The sequence below is a fragment of the Mercenaria mercenaria genome, chromosome 19 (genome assembly GCF_021730395.1).
Source record: "Mercenaria mercenaria strain notata chromosome 19, MADL_Memer_1, whole genome shotgun sequence".
NCBI classification, from domain to species: domain Eukaryota; kingdom Metazoa; phylum Mollusca; class Bivalvia; order Venerida; family Veneridae; genus Mercenaria; species Mercenaria mercenaria.
The window spans coordinates 24436412-24453892 of record NC_069379.1 but is presented as its reverse complement, the minus strand read 5'-3'; the positions used below and the strand labels follow the sequence as shown (position 1 = coordinate 24453892).

Sequence of the window (17481 nt, the reverse complement as noted above, 5' to 3'; positions counted from 1 at the left end):
CCTTTGGTTCTATCTTGCTGGTATCATCACTAACCTGCCAATGCCATGCAGGAAAATTTAGTTCTATGGTACCATCACTAACCTGCAAATGCCATGAAGGAACATTTAGTTCTATCTTGCTGGGGTCTTCCTCCACCAATAAAGCTGGAAAGTCACCCTATGACCTCATGTGTCGTTGCGACGTTAAATCCAACAAAAAAAAGTTCTATTTTGCTAGTACCATCACTAACCTGCCCATGCCATAAAGGATCCTTTATTTGTATCTTGCTGGTACCATCACTAACCTGCCGAGGTCATGAAGGGAGGGACCTTTAGTTGTACTAGTATCTTAGTGGTACCATCACTAACCTGCCCATGCCATGAAGGAACCTTCGGTTACTATCACTAACCTGCCCATGCCATGAAGTAACCTTTGGCTCTATTTTGCTGGTACCATCAGTAACCTACCCATGCCATTAAGGAACCTTTGGTTCTATCTTGCTGGTACCATCACTAACCTGCCAATGCCATGAAGGAACATTTAGTTCTATCTTGCTAGTACCATCACTAACCTGCCCATGCCATAAAGGAGCTTTGGTTCTACCTTGCTGTACCATCACTAACCTGCCAATGCCATGAAGGAACCTTTGGTTCTATCTTGCTTGAACCATTACTAACCTACCCATGCCATGAAGGAGCTTTGGTTCTACCTTGCTGTACCATCACTAACCTGCCAATACCATGAAGGAACCTTTGGTTCTATCTTGCTGGAACCATTACTAACCTGCCCATGTCATAAAGGAGCTTTGGTTCTACCTTGCTGTACCATCACTAACCTGCCAATGCCATGAAGGAACCTTTGGTTTTATCTTGCTGGTACCATCACTAACCTGCCAATGCCATGAAGGAACCTTTGCTTCTATCTTGCTGGTACCGTCACTATCCTGCCCATGCCATGAAGGAACCTTTGGCTCTATCTTGCTGGTACCGTCACTTACCTGCCCATGCCATGAAGGAACCTTTGGCTCTATCTTGCTGGTACCATCATTAACCTGCCCATGCCACTAACCTACCCATGCCGTGAAGGAACCTTTGGCTCTATCTTGCTGGTACCGTCCCTAATCTGCCCATGCCGTGAAGGAACCTTTGGCTCTATCTTGCTGGTACCACCACTAACCTGCCCATGCCGTGAAGGAACCTTGTGGCTCTATCTTGCTGGTACCACCACTAACCTGCCCATGCCGTGAAGGAACCTTTGGCTCTATCTTGCTGGTACCACCACTAACCTGCCCATGCCGTGAAGGAACGTTTGGCTCTTTCTTGCTGGTACCACCACTAACCTGCCCATGCCATGAAGGAACCTTTGGTTCTTTCTTGCTGGTACCACCACTAACCTGCCCATGCCATGAAGGAACCTTTGGTTCTATCTTGCTGGTACCACCACTAAGCTGCCCATGCCATGAAGGAACCTTTGGTTCTTTCTTGCTGGTACCATCACTAACCTGCCCTTTGCATGAAGGAACCTTTGGTTCTATCTTGCTGGTACCATCACTAACCTGCCCATGCCGTGAAGGAACCTTTGGTTCTATCTTGCTGGTACCATCACTAACCTGCCCATGCCATGAAGGAACCTTTGGTTCTATCTTGCTGGTACCACCACTAAGCTGCCCATGCCATGAAGGAACCTTTGGTTCTATCTTGCTGGTACCATCACTAACCTGCCCATGCCGTGAAGGAACCTTTGGTTCTATCTTGCTGGTACCATCACTAACCTGCCCATGCCATGAAGGAACCTTTGGTTCTATCTTGCTGGTACCATCACTAACCTGCCCATGCCATGAAGGAACCTTTGGTTCTATCTTGCTGGTACCACCACTAAGCTGCCCATGCCATGAAGGAACCTTTGGTTCTATCTTGCTGGTACCATCACTAACCTGCCCATGCCGTGAAGGAACCTTTGGTTCTATCTTGCTGGTACCATCACTAACCTGCCCATGCCATGAAGGAACCTTTGGTTCTATCTTGCTGGTACCACCACTAAGCTGCCCATGCCATGAAGGAACCTTTGGTTCTATCTTGCTGGTACCATCACTAACCTGCCCTTTGCATGAAGGAACCTTTGGTTCTATCTTGCTGGTACCATCACTAACCTGCCCATGCCGTGAAGGAACCTTTGGTTCTATCTTGCTGGTACCATCACTAACCTGCCCATGCCGTGAAGGAACCTTTGGTTCTATCTTGCTGGTACCACCACTAAGCTGCCCATGCCATGAAGGAACCTTTGGTTCTATCTTGCTGGTACCATCACTAACCTGCCCATGCCGTGAAGGAACCTTTGGTTCTATCTTGCTGGTACCATCACTAACCTGCCCATGCCATGAAGGAACCTTTGGTTCTATCTTGCTGGTACCATCACTAACCTGCCCATGCCATGAAGGAACCTTTGGTTCTATCTTGCTGGTACCACCACTAAGCTGCCCATGCCATGAAGGAACCTTTGGTTCTATCTTGCTGGTACCATCACTAACCTGCCCATGCCGTGAAGGAACCTTTGGTTCTATCTTGCTGGTACCATCACTAACCTGCCCATGCCATGAAGGAACCTTTGGTTCTATCTTGCTGGTACCACCACTAAGCTGCCCATGCCATGAAGGAACCTTTGGTTCTATCTTGCTGGTACCATCACTAACCTGCCCTTTGCATGAAGGAACCTTTGGTTCTATCTTGCTGGTACCATCACTAACCTGCCCATGCCGTGAAGGAACCTTTGGTTCTATCTTGCTGGTACCATCACTAACCTGCCCATGCCATAAGGAACATGTAGGAATGAGAGAGTAACAGTATGACTGGAGACTCCATCTGACCAGAAATTTCATAGATCTCAAAAGGACTACATTGTTCATCTCTGCAACTTGGCTGACCATATATTTATGGAGACACTTAAATAATTTGCTTGCTGAAGACCCAAAATAGCCCATTGTTTTTGTGTGGTCTAACTCAAGGACACGTTACAGACGAGATAATTTAGCATTATTGTAATACACAATAGGTACTGAAATTTTATAACCAAAATATGTGCTTATCAGATAAATCCTCAGTATGATCTTGACTAATTGAGTCTTCCCCACCCCCACTGGGGGAGACATTGTTTTGCCCTATCCTTCCATCCGTCAGTCAAAACACTTCATTTCTGATCAATAACTCGAGACCATTAATTTTGACTTAGAACCTTCAAACTTCATAGGGTGATAGGGCTTATAGAGTCGATGACCCCTGTTGCCTTTTGGGTCACTTGATCAAAGGTCAACATCAGACCCTGGAGAACCATTTGACCTAGAACATTCAAATTTCATAGAGTGATAGGGCTTAAGAAGTAGATGACCCCTGTTGTTTTTGGGGTCACTTGATCAAGAGTTAAGGTCACAGGGACCGGAACATATCTATCCATCAGTCCGTCTGTCTGTCACACTTGATGAAGCTTTATAGGATGACTGGACATGCAGAATCGATGACCCGTAATGATTTTAGGGTCACTTGATCAAAGGGGTCAGATCATGGAAAACCGTTTCCGATCAATAACTGGAGAACAATTTAACCTAGAACCTTCATAGGGCGACGGGCTTATGGAGTAGATGTTCCCTCTTGTTTTTTGAGTCACTCCATCAAAAGTCAAGTCACAAGGGCTTGTATATGGAAAACCATTTCTGATCAATTACTGGAGAACCACTTGATCCAAAATGTTTAAACTTCAAAGGATGATTGGACATTCAGAGTAGAAGACCCTATTGGTTTTGGTTGAAAGGTCAAGATCACAGAGACCAGAACTTGGAAAACCGTATCCAAATCATTTGGTCTATAAACTTCAAACTTCATAGAATAATTAGACATGCAGAGTAGATGACAACTATTGATTTTGGGATAACTTGATCAAAGATAATTTGTCACAGCAGCCTGAACATGGAAAACTGTTTCAAATCATTAACTTGTGACCTGATGAAACTTTATGATGACTGGACATGCAGAATAGATGACCCGTAATGATTTTAGGATCACTTGATCAAAGAGGTCAGAATATGGAAAACTGTTTCCGATCAATAATTGGAGAACCATTTGACCTAGAACCTTCAAACTTCTTAGGGTGATAGGAATCATCAACTCCATAAGCCCTATCGTTTTTGGGGTCACTTGATCAAAGGTCAAGGTCACAGGGGCCTGAACATGGAAAAGCGTTTCTGATCAATAACCTGAAAACCACTTGACCCAGAATATTGAGACTTCGTGGGATGATTTGACATGCACAGTAAATGACCCCAATTGATCTTGGGGGCATTCTTTCAGAGGTCAAGGTCACAGGGGCCAGATCATGGAAAACCATTTCCGATCCATAACTTAGTGCCACTTGACCCAGAATTTGAAACTTCATGGGGTGATTGGACATGCCTAGTAGACGAACCAGATTGCATTTCGGTCACAATGCCAACCATAGCTTTTCTACATAAGCATTTTCTAGTTACAATACAGTGAATGGCTGCAATTAGTTTAAAGTTGATTGAAACAATAGGAATTCTTATAGGATGTGGATAGAGAAAACCACAGTAAGAACTTACAAGTTGTAAACTAGATAATAGGAGCCTTTTTAAGAAAATCAAACTGGACGGTAAAAATAACAGCAAACTTTTAATTAGGCCATGACTTATTTACCTCTGTCAGCTTTGTCATTGGTTTCCACAATCTGTCAAAATTTGTTTTATCTTTCAATTCTACATATGCGTTGGTTTTGAAAGCATCTTTGTAGTACATTGTAGTGTGTAACATAACAAAAATTTCATAATAACAGTTGTGCAAGAAATTGTTTTGTTGAGCTCATAGAAGTCACATAATAATTTCTATTGTTTTAGTTAATTGTTGGTAAGAAGGGCACCAGACCTCATTCTTATGGCATAAGAATGGTTCCTTTCTGATCAGTGTCACTAAATGTTTTTGTTTTTTTGTAAACAACTGAATATTTTTTTGTTATTTGTCACTCACTGGAAATTCAAAATTGATACCAAAAATAAAAAGTTACACAATAATAAATAGTTACAATAGAAATATAACAAATTGGCTAGTGTTTTATTCAGTGTTAGTTTATTCATATAAAAAACAATAACATATTTTATAGGGTTTAAATTTATACACTTTCTGATACACTAATATGTACATGAAGGAATACTTACAACACGTAATAGTATAGATATTGCAAGACAAAAAGGTACATATTTCAAGACAGCACTTCCATCAAGGAATCAAGTTCACACAATTTTGAAGGGTTTATTTAAACAAAAAATTCAATTCTAAGATCTTCGTCTCATAAATTTGGTTAAATCATCTTCAGTAAATCTGTACTTCTGTAATCAATGTTAAAATGTTTAAAACATTCATACCAAGAATGATTTCGACACTGTATAACATATTGGCAACAGTTACCGCCAAAATTGGCAAATATACATTCCATCCATTAACAAGACAGCCAGTGCAGAGCATTTTAATGCTGTCTAGTCTAAAACACCATCCTGTCCAATAAATTTGCACTTAACAAATTGCATTTTGAAACCATTCAACAAAAAACCTTCATGCCATCCATTTAAACATATAAAATGATGCATTGAAAAACTTGTTGCAATGCAATGTAATATGAAATCATCTGACAAAACATGATACCATGCAGCTCAATGCTCCAAGCAGTGAATTTAATTAAAGCCACTATAAAGGTCCGGAAAAGGATTAATATTTCCCCAAAAACATGCCAATATCGTCAAATACATATCTAACTAGAAAATGCTTTTGTAAAAAAGCGCATGTCTCCCCCAATGCAAAGTGCTATAGGCAAGAAGTCAATAGGGGTCAGGAGAGAAAGTCAAAGAGACACTGATGGTTGGCTGCAATAGGGATCATCTACTTGGCATGTCCAGTCATCCCACTAAATTTCAACACTCTTGGCCTAGTGGTTCTCAAGTCACTGTTCAGGCTCCTGTGACCTTGACCTTTGACCAAGTGACCTCAAAATATATAGGGGTCATCTACTCTGCATGTCCAATCATCCTATTAAGTTTCAACATTGTAGGTCAAGTGGTTCTCAAGTTATTTCCAAAAAATGATTTTACAAGAACAGGCCACTATGACCTTGACCTTTAACAGACTGACCCCAAAATCAATAGGGGTCATTTACTCTGCATGTTCAATCATCCTATGGGTCAAGTGGTTCTCAAGTTATTGATCGGAAATGGTTTTCGATGTTAAGACCCCTGTGACCTTGACCTTTAATGGAGTGACCCCAAAATCGATAGGGGTCATCTACTTTGCATGTATAATCATCCTATGAAGTTTCAACATTCTGGGTCAAGTGGTTCTCTAGTTATTGATCGGAACTGGTTATCAATGTTCAGGCCCTGTGACCTTGACCTTTAACGGAGTGATCCCAAAAACAATAGGGGTCATTTACTCTGCATGAACAATCATCCTATGAAGTTTCAACATTCTGGGTCGAGAGGTTCTCAAGTTATTGATTGGAAATGGTTTTCCATGTTCAGGCCCCTGTGGCCTTGACCTTTAACAGAGTGACCCGAAAATCGTTAGGGGTCATCTACTCTGCATGACCAATCATCCTATGAAGTTTCATCATTCTGGGTCAAGTGGTTCTCAAGTTACTGACCAGAAATGGTTTTCAATGTTCGAGCCCCTGTGACCTTGACCTTTCACAGAGTGACCCCAAAATCGTTAGGGGTCATCTACTCTGCATGACCAATCTTCCTATTAAGTTTCAACATTCTGGGTCAAGTGGTTCTCAAGTTATTGACCGGAAATGGTTTTCAATGTTCAGGCCCCTGTGACCTTGACCTTTAATGGAGTGACCCCAAAATCGACAGGGGTCATCTACTTTGCATGTACAATCATCCTATGAAGTTTCAACATTCTGGGTCAAGTGGTTCTCTAGTTATTGATTGGAAATGGTTTTCAATGTTCAGGCCCCTGTGACCTTGATCTTTGACGGAGTGACCCCTAAATCAATAGGGGTCATCTACTCTTCATGATCAATCATCCTATGAAGTTTCAACATTCTGGGTCAAGTGGTTCTCTAGTTATTGATCGGAAATGGTTTTCAATGTTCAGGCCCCTGTGACCTTGACCTTTGACGGAGTGACCCCAAAATCAATAGGGGTCATCTACTCTTCATGATCAATCATCCTATGAAGTTTCAACATTCTGGGTCAAGTGGTTCTCTAGTTATTGATCGGAAATGGTTTTCAATGTTCAGACCCCTGTGACCTTGACCTTTGATGAAGTGACCCCAAAATCAATAGGGGTCATCTACTCTTCATGACCAATCATCCTATGAAGTTTCAACATTCTGGGTCAAGTGGCTCTCTAGTTATTGATCGGAAATGGTTTTCAATGTTCAGGCCCCTGTGACCTTGACCTTTGACGGAGTGACCCCAAAAACAATAGGGGTTGTCTACTCCAGCAGCCCTACAACCCTATGAAGTTTGAAGGTTCTAGGTCAAATGGTTCTCCAGTTATTGCTCGGAAATGAAGTGTGACGTACGGACGGACGGACGTCCGTTCTAATGAAACGGTATTTAAGAGACACCCCCATTGTTCTCTCTATTGTTCTAACAGTCACATAAAAAGAAAAAGGTCACATAAACAGAACGGAATGAATGACATCAAAGAGAAAGTACCGTTATGCAGTCACTTAACCATCATTTCGCGGGCACGGAAGGACGGACGGACGGACAGGGCAAAAACAATATGTCTCCTGGGGGAAACATAAATAGTTGTAATGATCACTGCTAGTAAATGTAATGTATTAAATTACTATCAGTTGCAGATATCATAATGTCGAATTACTTAACCTGTTGTTTACATCAACACTGACCTTTCCAACACGAGTCCTCTACCTTAAGTAAGGAGTTTCTAAGAAACTGACGGGTGCTTCATGTTTCTGTATGGGTGCTTCATGTTTCTGTATGTGTATCAATATATCTGCTATCCTGTATTCTAACACGACCATCAAATCACCCACATACATGTAGAGCAAAATCTATCTCTGGTTATTCTGCGATAAACCACTCGCATGCAATGATGTCATCCGAACCAGGTGCGTAGCACGGTCGTAAAAAGTAGTTACCATATTTTCTAACACTGTTGAGTATGTCGTGTTAGAATCGAAATAATAAGTTCCCAAGTGTATTTTATCGTAGAATAACCCGAGTTTTTCGTTCTTATGCAAAACAATATATCACTCAGGCCTACGACCTTTGTGATATATTCTTACGCATAAGAACTGAAAACTCAGGTTATTCTACGATCAACCACGTTTGAGAACTTATCATTTCTTAAATAACATGCTGTCTAGTCTAGTATTGTTCAATATAATCAATGTCCAAAAAATATCAAAAGGTCATAAAAATGTAAATAAACTGGTCCGCAAAAAAAAGTGAAAACTTTGTTGCTTCAGTAAAAATGTTCTGGTAATAATTTCAGTGTAAATACCTGGTCATCAACAATGTTTTTGGTCTAAATTGACTCCTGTATTTAATAAAACTCATACCTATGTTCTAAAAATTACCACTACACAAGGCATTTGGGGCTTTAAACCCATGTGAAACCAAATTAAAAGTGATGGTAAGAAAAGCACAGATGAATTTACTGAAAAATCAAGATCACATGTAAGTTACTTGCGATTGACTCTGCAGTTAACCAGCTATAATAAATCAAGCTTGTATCACCTATGAAAGACATGATGACTGGTGCAATTTACATTCCACAACATGCATACTGATTTCTATTATGAAATGAAAAATCTGACTTGATAGAACCATAAAGTATCAAACTTCAGAATTTCTACCGTTTTAGATCCTACCTTTATTCACTAGTAGCCCCCCAAAAATTATCAACCGTAGTCGTCCCCAAAAAAGTCAAAGAAAAACTATTAAATGAATCTTAATGACAAAAAGAAGGGAGTTTTTTCTGTGCTGTAATAACAAACTTCCAGTTTACTGAAGGAAACAGAAATTCAGTAATTAATATATGATATAAACAAAAAATTTTAATGACTTTAAATTAATGAACATAAAGAAAACTGTGCTGTAACTCAAGTTTTATTGACACTGAAATTAAAAAACGGTCTGCAAGAGCATGTAATCAAATACAGTTAAGAAGATCACAACAGTCCTAAGATACTGTCACAATGTTGCAAACATCTATGAAATATACCATATCTGTTACTACTTTGGTAAGACAAAGTGCAAAGGTAAATTGTGCTTGGATATAAAATCTAACATAAAAATAATATTGCACTATACATGGAACAGTTACAGATAAAGACACAGGAAAATATCAGCAGAAACTAGTATCACAAATTCTATTTTTAACAATCATATGCTAAAAATATTCCCAATGGACTCAAACAAATGGTTTGTCCATAAGCAAATTTTACATAATGATGAAGGGGCATAACTCGTAATATTACTGCCCCTCCAAAAGTTCCGCTATCTACATAACAAACTTTAATATTTGGAACAAAGCCGCAAAACACAGAAAGTGGAGTTCAACACATTAAATCTTTGAGATGTATGCACGTGAGAAACAAATGAATAATCTATAAGCTTGAAGAACCAAAATTATTCTGAGTTGTGCCATCTGAAAAAATTACCAAGTTTGACTGTTTCTTAACCAGATCATACAACAATTTCAAGTTCAGGCTTCCTTGTTATACAATATATATAAATAATGTAAAATTTCCATAGACCAAACAGGATTACTTCTGAATGCTACATTTCGTACACTATCAAGGTATGATAATTATTTTGAATATCACTAGGCCGAGTTTTATTCATTTTCAAAACCCTATACAGACAAGCATTCCAATGATTTGATCCAGCGACTGAGAAGACACTATTTCAAATAATATCTGATGTGTTATTTGTTACTGAAAGCTGTCAAGTGAGTTCATTCAGGAGATTGATACGTCATTCAGGAGATTGATACGTCATTCAGGAGATTGATACGTGATATGCATATGAATATCCTACCTAAAATAATGAGTGCTTCCTACTTCTATGATAACATTCAACACTATTAATGAAAATCCTTGAAAAAGTGACTACTTTTTTTCTGTTAGTATCTTGAGGTGTGAATTTCATAATAATAAAATAACACAGGTCAGTGAGGGTGATTCTGGGATACTGTCAACTTTCGAAAAATAATAAAACCCTCCGTTGGAACCTTCGGTTTTATTAATTCTCTCAGGTTGACAATTTCCACTGTCATCCATACTGGCCTTTGTTATTTATATAATACTATGTGGAGAGAATGACACAGCAATGTTCAGGTAAATGTATGTTACAACTTGATCTTTACATAAACATTTCCTCTCCAAATAACATTTTAACATAACTGGAGAATTTCTGAACAGAGTAAAAAACAATGCAAAAATAGTTGTTCAATATTTAATACTTTCTGTCATGGTTTTTTAAGTTCTTGAGCACAAACACTGCTATAAACTAGAGCTATTGTAGCAGATATATAGGAACTGAATCACAATATTAGCATAGACTAGCCACTATACTGATAATAAAGAATTTGTCACAAAATTTAAGACTTATGTTAGTTTTCTTTTATTCTAAGTAACAGTGAGAATGCCAGTCTATTTTACAGATTTTCTCAGAGAACTGATTTTACAATACTATTATGATATTGGACCTAGACTGGCTATATACACAACTTTGAAAGTGAAAATTAAATACATATATAAATCATAGCCAACTACTGACACTACTAAAAATAACTAGAGTTGTCATAGGAGTGACAAATTATACCCCCACAATATGGCCTTGTCACAGAACTAAGCCAATGTCAAAGCCGAACTTGCTTGACCTTTGACCTACTGACCACAAAATCAATAGAGGTCATCTGCTAGTCATCCTCCCTATGAAGTTTCATGATCCTCCGCCCAAGCGTTCTCAAGTTATTGTCCGTAAAAGGTTTAAATGACTTTGACCTTTGGAACTCAAAATTAATATCGGTCATCTGCTTGACATGACCAACCTCCAGATTAAGTTTCCTGATCCTAGTCCCAAGCATTCCCAAGTTATTGTCCGAAAACTGTTTAAATGTTCCGGGTCACTGTGACCTTGACCTGTGACCTACTGACCTCAAAATCATTAGGGGTCATCTACTAGTCATAACCAACCTCCCTATCAATTTTCATGATCTTAGGCCCAAGCATTCTCAAGTTATCATCCGGAAACCGTTTAACTGTTCCAAGTCACTGTGACCTTGACCTTTGACCTACTGACCTCAAAGTAGAACTTGACCTGCATTTTATGATGTTACACCTGTGTACCAAAATTTATGATCCTAGGCCCAAGCGTTCTCAAGTTATCATCCGGAAACCATTTAACTTTTTCAGAGTCCCTGTGACCTTGACCTTTGACCTACAGATCTCAAAGTCGAATTTGACATGCATTTCATGATGTTATACCTGTGTTCCAAAATTTATGATCCTAGGCCCAAGTGTTCTCAAGTTATCATCCGGAAACCATTTAACTGTTCCGAGTCCCTGTGACCTTGACCTTTGATCTACAGACCTCAAAATCGAACTTGACCTGCATTTCATAATGTTACACCTGTGTACCATAATTTATGTTCCTAGGCCCAAGCGTTCTCAAGTTATCATCCGGAAACCGTTCAACTGTTCAGGGTCATTGTGACCTTGGCCTTTGACTTACTGACCCCAAATTCGAACTTGACCTGTATTTTCTGATGTTACACCTGTGTATCAAAAATTATTTAAATTTGTCAAGCCTTTCATGAGTTATCATCCGGAAACCATGCAAAACCAACGGACCGACCGACCAACCGACCGCCAAGCTCACTCCTATATACCCCTCCAAACTTCGTTTTGTGGGGGTATAAAAAGGTAATTTAGCAATGCTAAAAATTATTTGGAATGAATTTTAAACATTTACAAATTTTAACAACACGGTATTAATCAATTAAAATGTCTCGAGCTCCTAAAAATTAATATATTATGACAGGAGTCATTTTAAGTAGTGTTGCTGGGATAGATTGTAACATTGTAAGATTGCCCTCAGCAATCATCTTTTGAACATTGTGGTAACCAGAAATACTTGAAAACAAAAACATTTGTGTACCAGATGACAATCATAAAATAATTTACAACATAAATAACAACATTAAAAGTTTCCTCAGTCACTTTCTTTAATGTGTTTTCAAGTTTTTAAAATGTCCATTTCATGTTTTACTGACAAAATGCAGCTGTATACAAATATTATACCAGCAGTAAAAAGCTGATCTATCTTGATGATTTTCATATTTGCTTTGTTAATAGATTAGACTAAGTAAAAATAAGGATTTTCTGTTGTTAGTAACAAGTCTGTAACTGGAGTTCACTATTTCTGGTATAAAATGTTAATAAGTTATTGATCAAATTTTTTCCATTTTCACCATGATTTTGACTAAGAGAAAAAGTTGCATAATTTTCTGATCTATATTTTAGATACAGAAGGGACTTCGGACATGCAATATTCATTTAATTTCTCTGTCTTATAGATGAGAAAACACATAATAAAGTAACAGGGTGTGTGATGGGGACAGGGTGAGTGATGGGGACAAAGATAATGTTCAACATTCACAATAAAATTTACACACTAAAACTTGCCTTAAAAACAATCCATATTTTAAAAAAGATAAAGTCTAGATACAACAAGAGCTCATAGAACACGAAATGCCCCCATTGATGCCTTCAGTAACTGCAAAAGGAACAGAAATTACTTGGTCACTGTGCACTGACGTTTGACGTAGTGACCTCAAATCAATAATTATGGGTCTAACCAGTCAAAAGTGACCTCCGTATCAAATGTGACCTTAGACCAAAGCATTCTCAAGTTATCGTCCAGAAACGGTTTAATCGTTAATGGTCACTGTGACCTTTGACCTACTGACCTCAAAATCAATAGGGGTCATCTGCTGGTCATGATCAATCTCCCTATTAAGTTTCATGATCATAGGCCCAAGCAGTCTCAAGTTATCCTCCAGAAACTGTTTTACTGTTTCGGGTCACTGTGACCTTGACCTTTGACCTACTGATCTCAAAATCAATAGAGGTCATCTGCTGGTCATGACCAACCTCTCTATCAACTTTCACGATCCTAGGCCCAAGCATTCCTGAGTTATCATCTGGAAACCAATTGGTCTATGGACTGACTAACAGACCAACATCTGCAAAACAATATACCCCTCAAAAATACAGAGGTAAAACATTGCATGTTTTAAAAGTGTTCCTAAAAATATCAAAAGCAAACATCTAGCTGGCACACTGCCTGGTCTCTATAAACAAGAAAAAAGTAAACAGCAAATATGTTTGGTCTGAATTCTAAAATAAAAACAACAAAATAAGTTTAACTAAATAAATTGGTCAAACAATTGTAGCAATGTTATATACAGCAATAGAAAAATTATATATTAAAATGGTTTGCAGCGATTTTTTCATACTTACTGGATGAAATATGTTAAGTAACATTTTCTATTACAAACACTTACTTTAAAAAGTCACATGAACAATTATTTTATACACATAAAATGTCACAAATTTACATATGTGCTACCAATCAATAAATATTAGAGAATTTTATCCCCTTGATTCCTGGACTGCATGATTGCTAATTATAAAACTGTTATTTCAAATCCTAAATTCCTGACATGGTTCCCAATTTGGAATACAGATAAAATCCCTCTACTCAATTTGACATTAAAGCGGAGATATCTTAAATTATACTGTAGTAATCAATTCATTCTATTAAAAATTTGTAATTATCACCTTAAATGGCGACTGTTCAACTTATGTTGACATTTATTCAGTTCTAAAAGTTTTTAATTAACAAATTCAGAAGCAGGAGGTTGGGGATTCCACCTTTTCACTGGTTATACATGTACGTAACTTGTCAAACATACAGCATCATAAACAGTCCATTGAATTCTCCAACATCATAATGGCATGGAGTTAAGTATGCTTTTTGTTACAATTTATAACATACCAAAGTGTTATCAAACTAATATTAAAACCATAATTGACCAAATATAAAGAAAGCCCTTTCTGTAGTTTCCAAACTCAAACTTTATATTATTCTTCTTGACTAGGATATTCATTTAATATTTAAGTGAGTATTGCATACTGTATGGTGCAGAGCAGTGAGGTGTCTGTAGATACAGGATAGTAATTAGAGGGTTATCATCAGTACATAGAAAAGTAAAAGGATAAATCTATTTGAAAATTAGATAAAGTTCATTTAAGCTGTGTTTATTAATCAATAAATAAAGGAAATATAAGCCACCCAACCTGTTTTTATTTTTGATATATCACTGGTATATTACACAAGTTTCAAGGTATTGTACTAGATCTGTAGATCTGATTTTAGAGATTTTCTTTATGATTGATAAGAACAACATAACCAAGTAATAAATTTAGTTTCATCATATAGTTATTGTTATGTATAGAAAATAAGAAAAACATAAACTGGAATAAATCACAAGCTTATATTTTGCATACAAATTAAGGAAGAGCAAGTTAAAGAAAAGCTAATAATATGCTTTAAAATAATGTTTCAAATCTACCCAAATATAGTTAACAATGATGGAAATTAAAAAACTGAACTGTTTTGTATCCAGCTGCATATTCGCAATACAAGATAAATTAAAATGATATTGCAGTTTGCCTTCTAACATGTACAGTAAAACACCGCTCGCTCGAGGTCGCAAGGGGATGAGCTAAATGCTCGAGTTATTCATGGTTTCGAGCGACCCAAACATTGACCAACATAAGAAGAAAATTGTTTGTTTTACCAATATTTTCATCGCGACCATTTGCAGAGTAAACGGTGATGCGTAATAATAACATGCTTGTGACATTTAAAAACAACGTATTACAAACGTTATCTATGATAGACGTTTCAATACGTAATTTGTAAATGGCACACGTGAAGAAACAACTAGGACTTTTTATTTTTATTTATCAACAAGTGCATATCAAAATTATCGTCTCAATTTTATGAAAAGGCTATATTATTTCCTTCACTTGCATGCAAACAACTGCTGATTAAAATACTAAGATCTCATGACAGTCTTCTCGATCCCGCAGAAAAGATTTAAGTAATCAGTTATTCATCTATATCTGATCAATAAAACTTTTGTTCAACCTTTTATCAATAATCAATCTCATTATCAGATCAAGTATACTGACAAACAAACATATAGGATAGTCGCAGAATAGACCACGCAATTCTCACGGTGTGTGGAAAATTTTAATTAACCGATAAATTCTGACCACCGAAGGTGTGAAAAATTTTGACACCTCTGCTCCAGTTTGCCAGAAGCAACAAAGAGTAAATTAATACACAGGGACCAGATGTCATGCTCGAGCGATGGAGTTATCGATGCTCGACCCAGCCGTGGTAATTTCGCATAGAAAATAGAAGGAAATCGGCCGGGACCACATGAATTGCTCGAGCGAGCCCGGGTACTCGAGTCATCGATGCTCGAGCGAGCGGTGTTTCACTGTATTCTAATTTTTAGCAAAAATACCATGAATGTGGCTATGGTGTTATTTTGTGTCATCCAACAGTAAAATATTTTATGACTGAATACTATTTTTTGTGCATTTAGATAAGCATAAACCAGATTGGGACTTCTTACACTCCATGAATCATCCTTGTGATTCTTGGATGTTTTATTTGCCAGTAGTCCAAATGTGGTTTATACCATCTAAACACAAAAACTAACATTCATCCTGTATACCAGTTTTTACAAGAGCTTGTTACAGAAAATACCAGGTCTCTTCCAACACCTGTCAGACAATCATAATGAATGTTATACAATCAATCATCAATATATCCGGATAGAACTGCCCAAAAGATCTGCCAACATTAAATTGTAATATTCACCTTCTGATAAAAACACAGTCCCTGATTTAATTTAAACTATCTCTCATAATCATTGCTGTTTTAATTCAATGCTGATCTCTACCATCAAAGGAACAAGTTTTAGCTGTCATCAATACAGTCAAACTTACATGTGAGACCATGACTGTTAAGAGACCACTTGCATTGAAAGACTACTTGCATTAATGGACAACTTTTTCAGTTCCATTTTGAGTTGTAATAGAACAAATTATGTGGTATCAAGATACCATTTTATGCCATTCCCTTAAGTTGTCCCTTAATGCAAGTTGTCCTGTATACTGTAACAATGTTGTCCTGTATACTGTAACAATGTTGTTCTGTATACTGTAACAATGTTGTCCTGTATACTGTAACAATATTGTTCTGTATACTGTAACAATGTTGTCCTGTATACTGTAACAATGTTGTCCTGTATACTGTAACAATATTGTTCTGTATACTGTAACAATGTTGTTCTGTATACTGTAACAATGTTGTCCTGTATACTGTAACAATATTGTTCTGTATACTGTAACAATGTTGTCCTGTATACTGTAACAATGTTGTCCTGTATACTGTAACAATGTTGTTTATTCAAGTTTTTTTCTTTCAGTACAAAAAACACTTGCAGCATAAATATTCCAGATCAAAATTACTCCAAAAATGACAAACCAAAGTTAACCATGTGCCTCATTAATTAACTCACCACCTTTGACAAGAAACAATTCAACAGAAAAAAAAAAGATATGTTTCGTTCTTATTTCCTTTTATGATTTTTCTATTTTATGGACACTAAATGCTTAAATATAGCACTTTTAAGCATTTTTGCAAGCTCAGTATTATAAATAAAAAGACTGAAAATGGATATACAAGCAAACTCCTATTTGGAAATCTACAAGATTATGCTCACATCTACAAGTGCAGTCAAAGTTCAGTGGCTATCTGCCTTTGGTTCTCTATCACATTAGAAACTAACACTATACCCAGAAAGTGATCTCCCGTCTATATACATCAATAGCTGAAGCCAAGACTTTACACTATAGCCCACTTCAATGATTACATATCACTACTTTGATGGCACATTTCACCAACAGTTTAAAGTAGAGTTGTATAGGGTACCGAATTATTTCTCTCAGATGCTAGACTTGTAATGTCTTTATGGATCTGTATTTCTTCAACATTGTTCTGTATTCTGCTCCTTCTGTTAAAAAATGGCACTTAATAACCAATCAGCTCTTCTTATATTTTGGTACACCCGGCAATATTTACACTGTTACCTCCCTTGATTACCAAGTGCTAGGACCAGTTCTCTCCCCTAGGTGGTTTAGCCACCAAGTCTTTCAACTGTTTATGAAGATCATGAAAGATTATTCGTGTTGTTTGGTTACCATCCCAGCACTTCAACATTAACTGATATATACTGTCTGGTGTCCCTGTTGGAGCCTGCATCCTGTACCCTATAAACATACCATGTACATGTTAGTGTAAATTTCAAATTTTCAAA

General features: G+C 37.4%; 1 protein-coding gene across 6 annotated transcripts in view; it reads right to left on the bottom strand.

Moving 5' to 3' along the window:
* Positions 1-5087: 5087 nt before the first annotated feature.
* The window catches only part of LOC123543036 (tyrosine-protein kinase Fer-like), a 261407-nt gene continuing 249013 nt past the window's right edge, over positions 5088-17481 (bottom strand). For 5 of the 6 annotated variants that reach the window (XM_053531772.1, XM_053531773.1, XM_053531774.1 and 2 more), the window contains one exon: positions 5088-17434. In XM_053531772.1, the coding sequence (XP_053387747.1) occupies positions 17274-17434 (161 nt within the window). In that variant the 3' untranslated portion in view covers positions 5088-17273. The remainder of the gene's footprint in view (positions 17435-17481) is intronic. The other variant, XR_008368679.1, reaches the window with a different exon arrangement.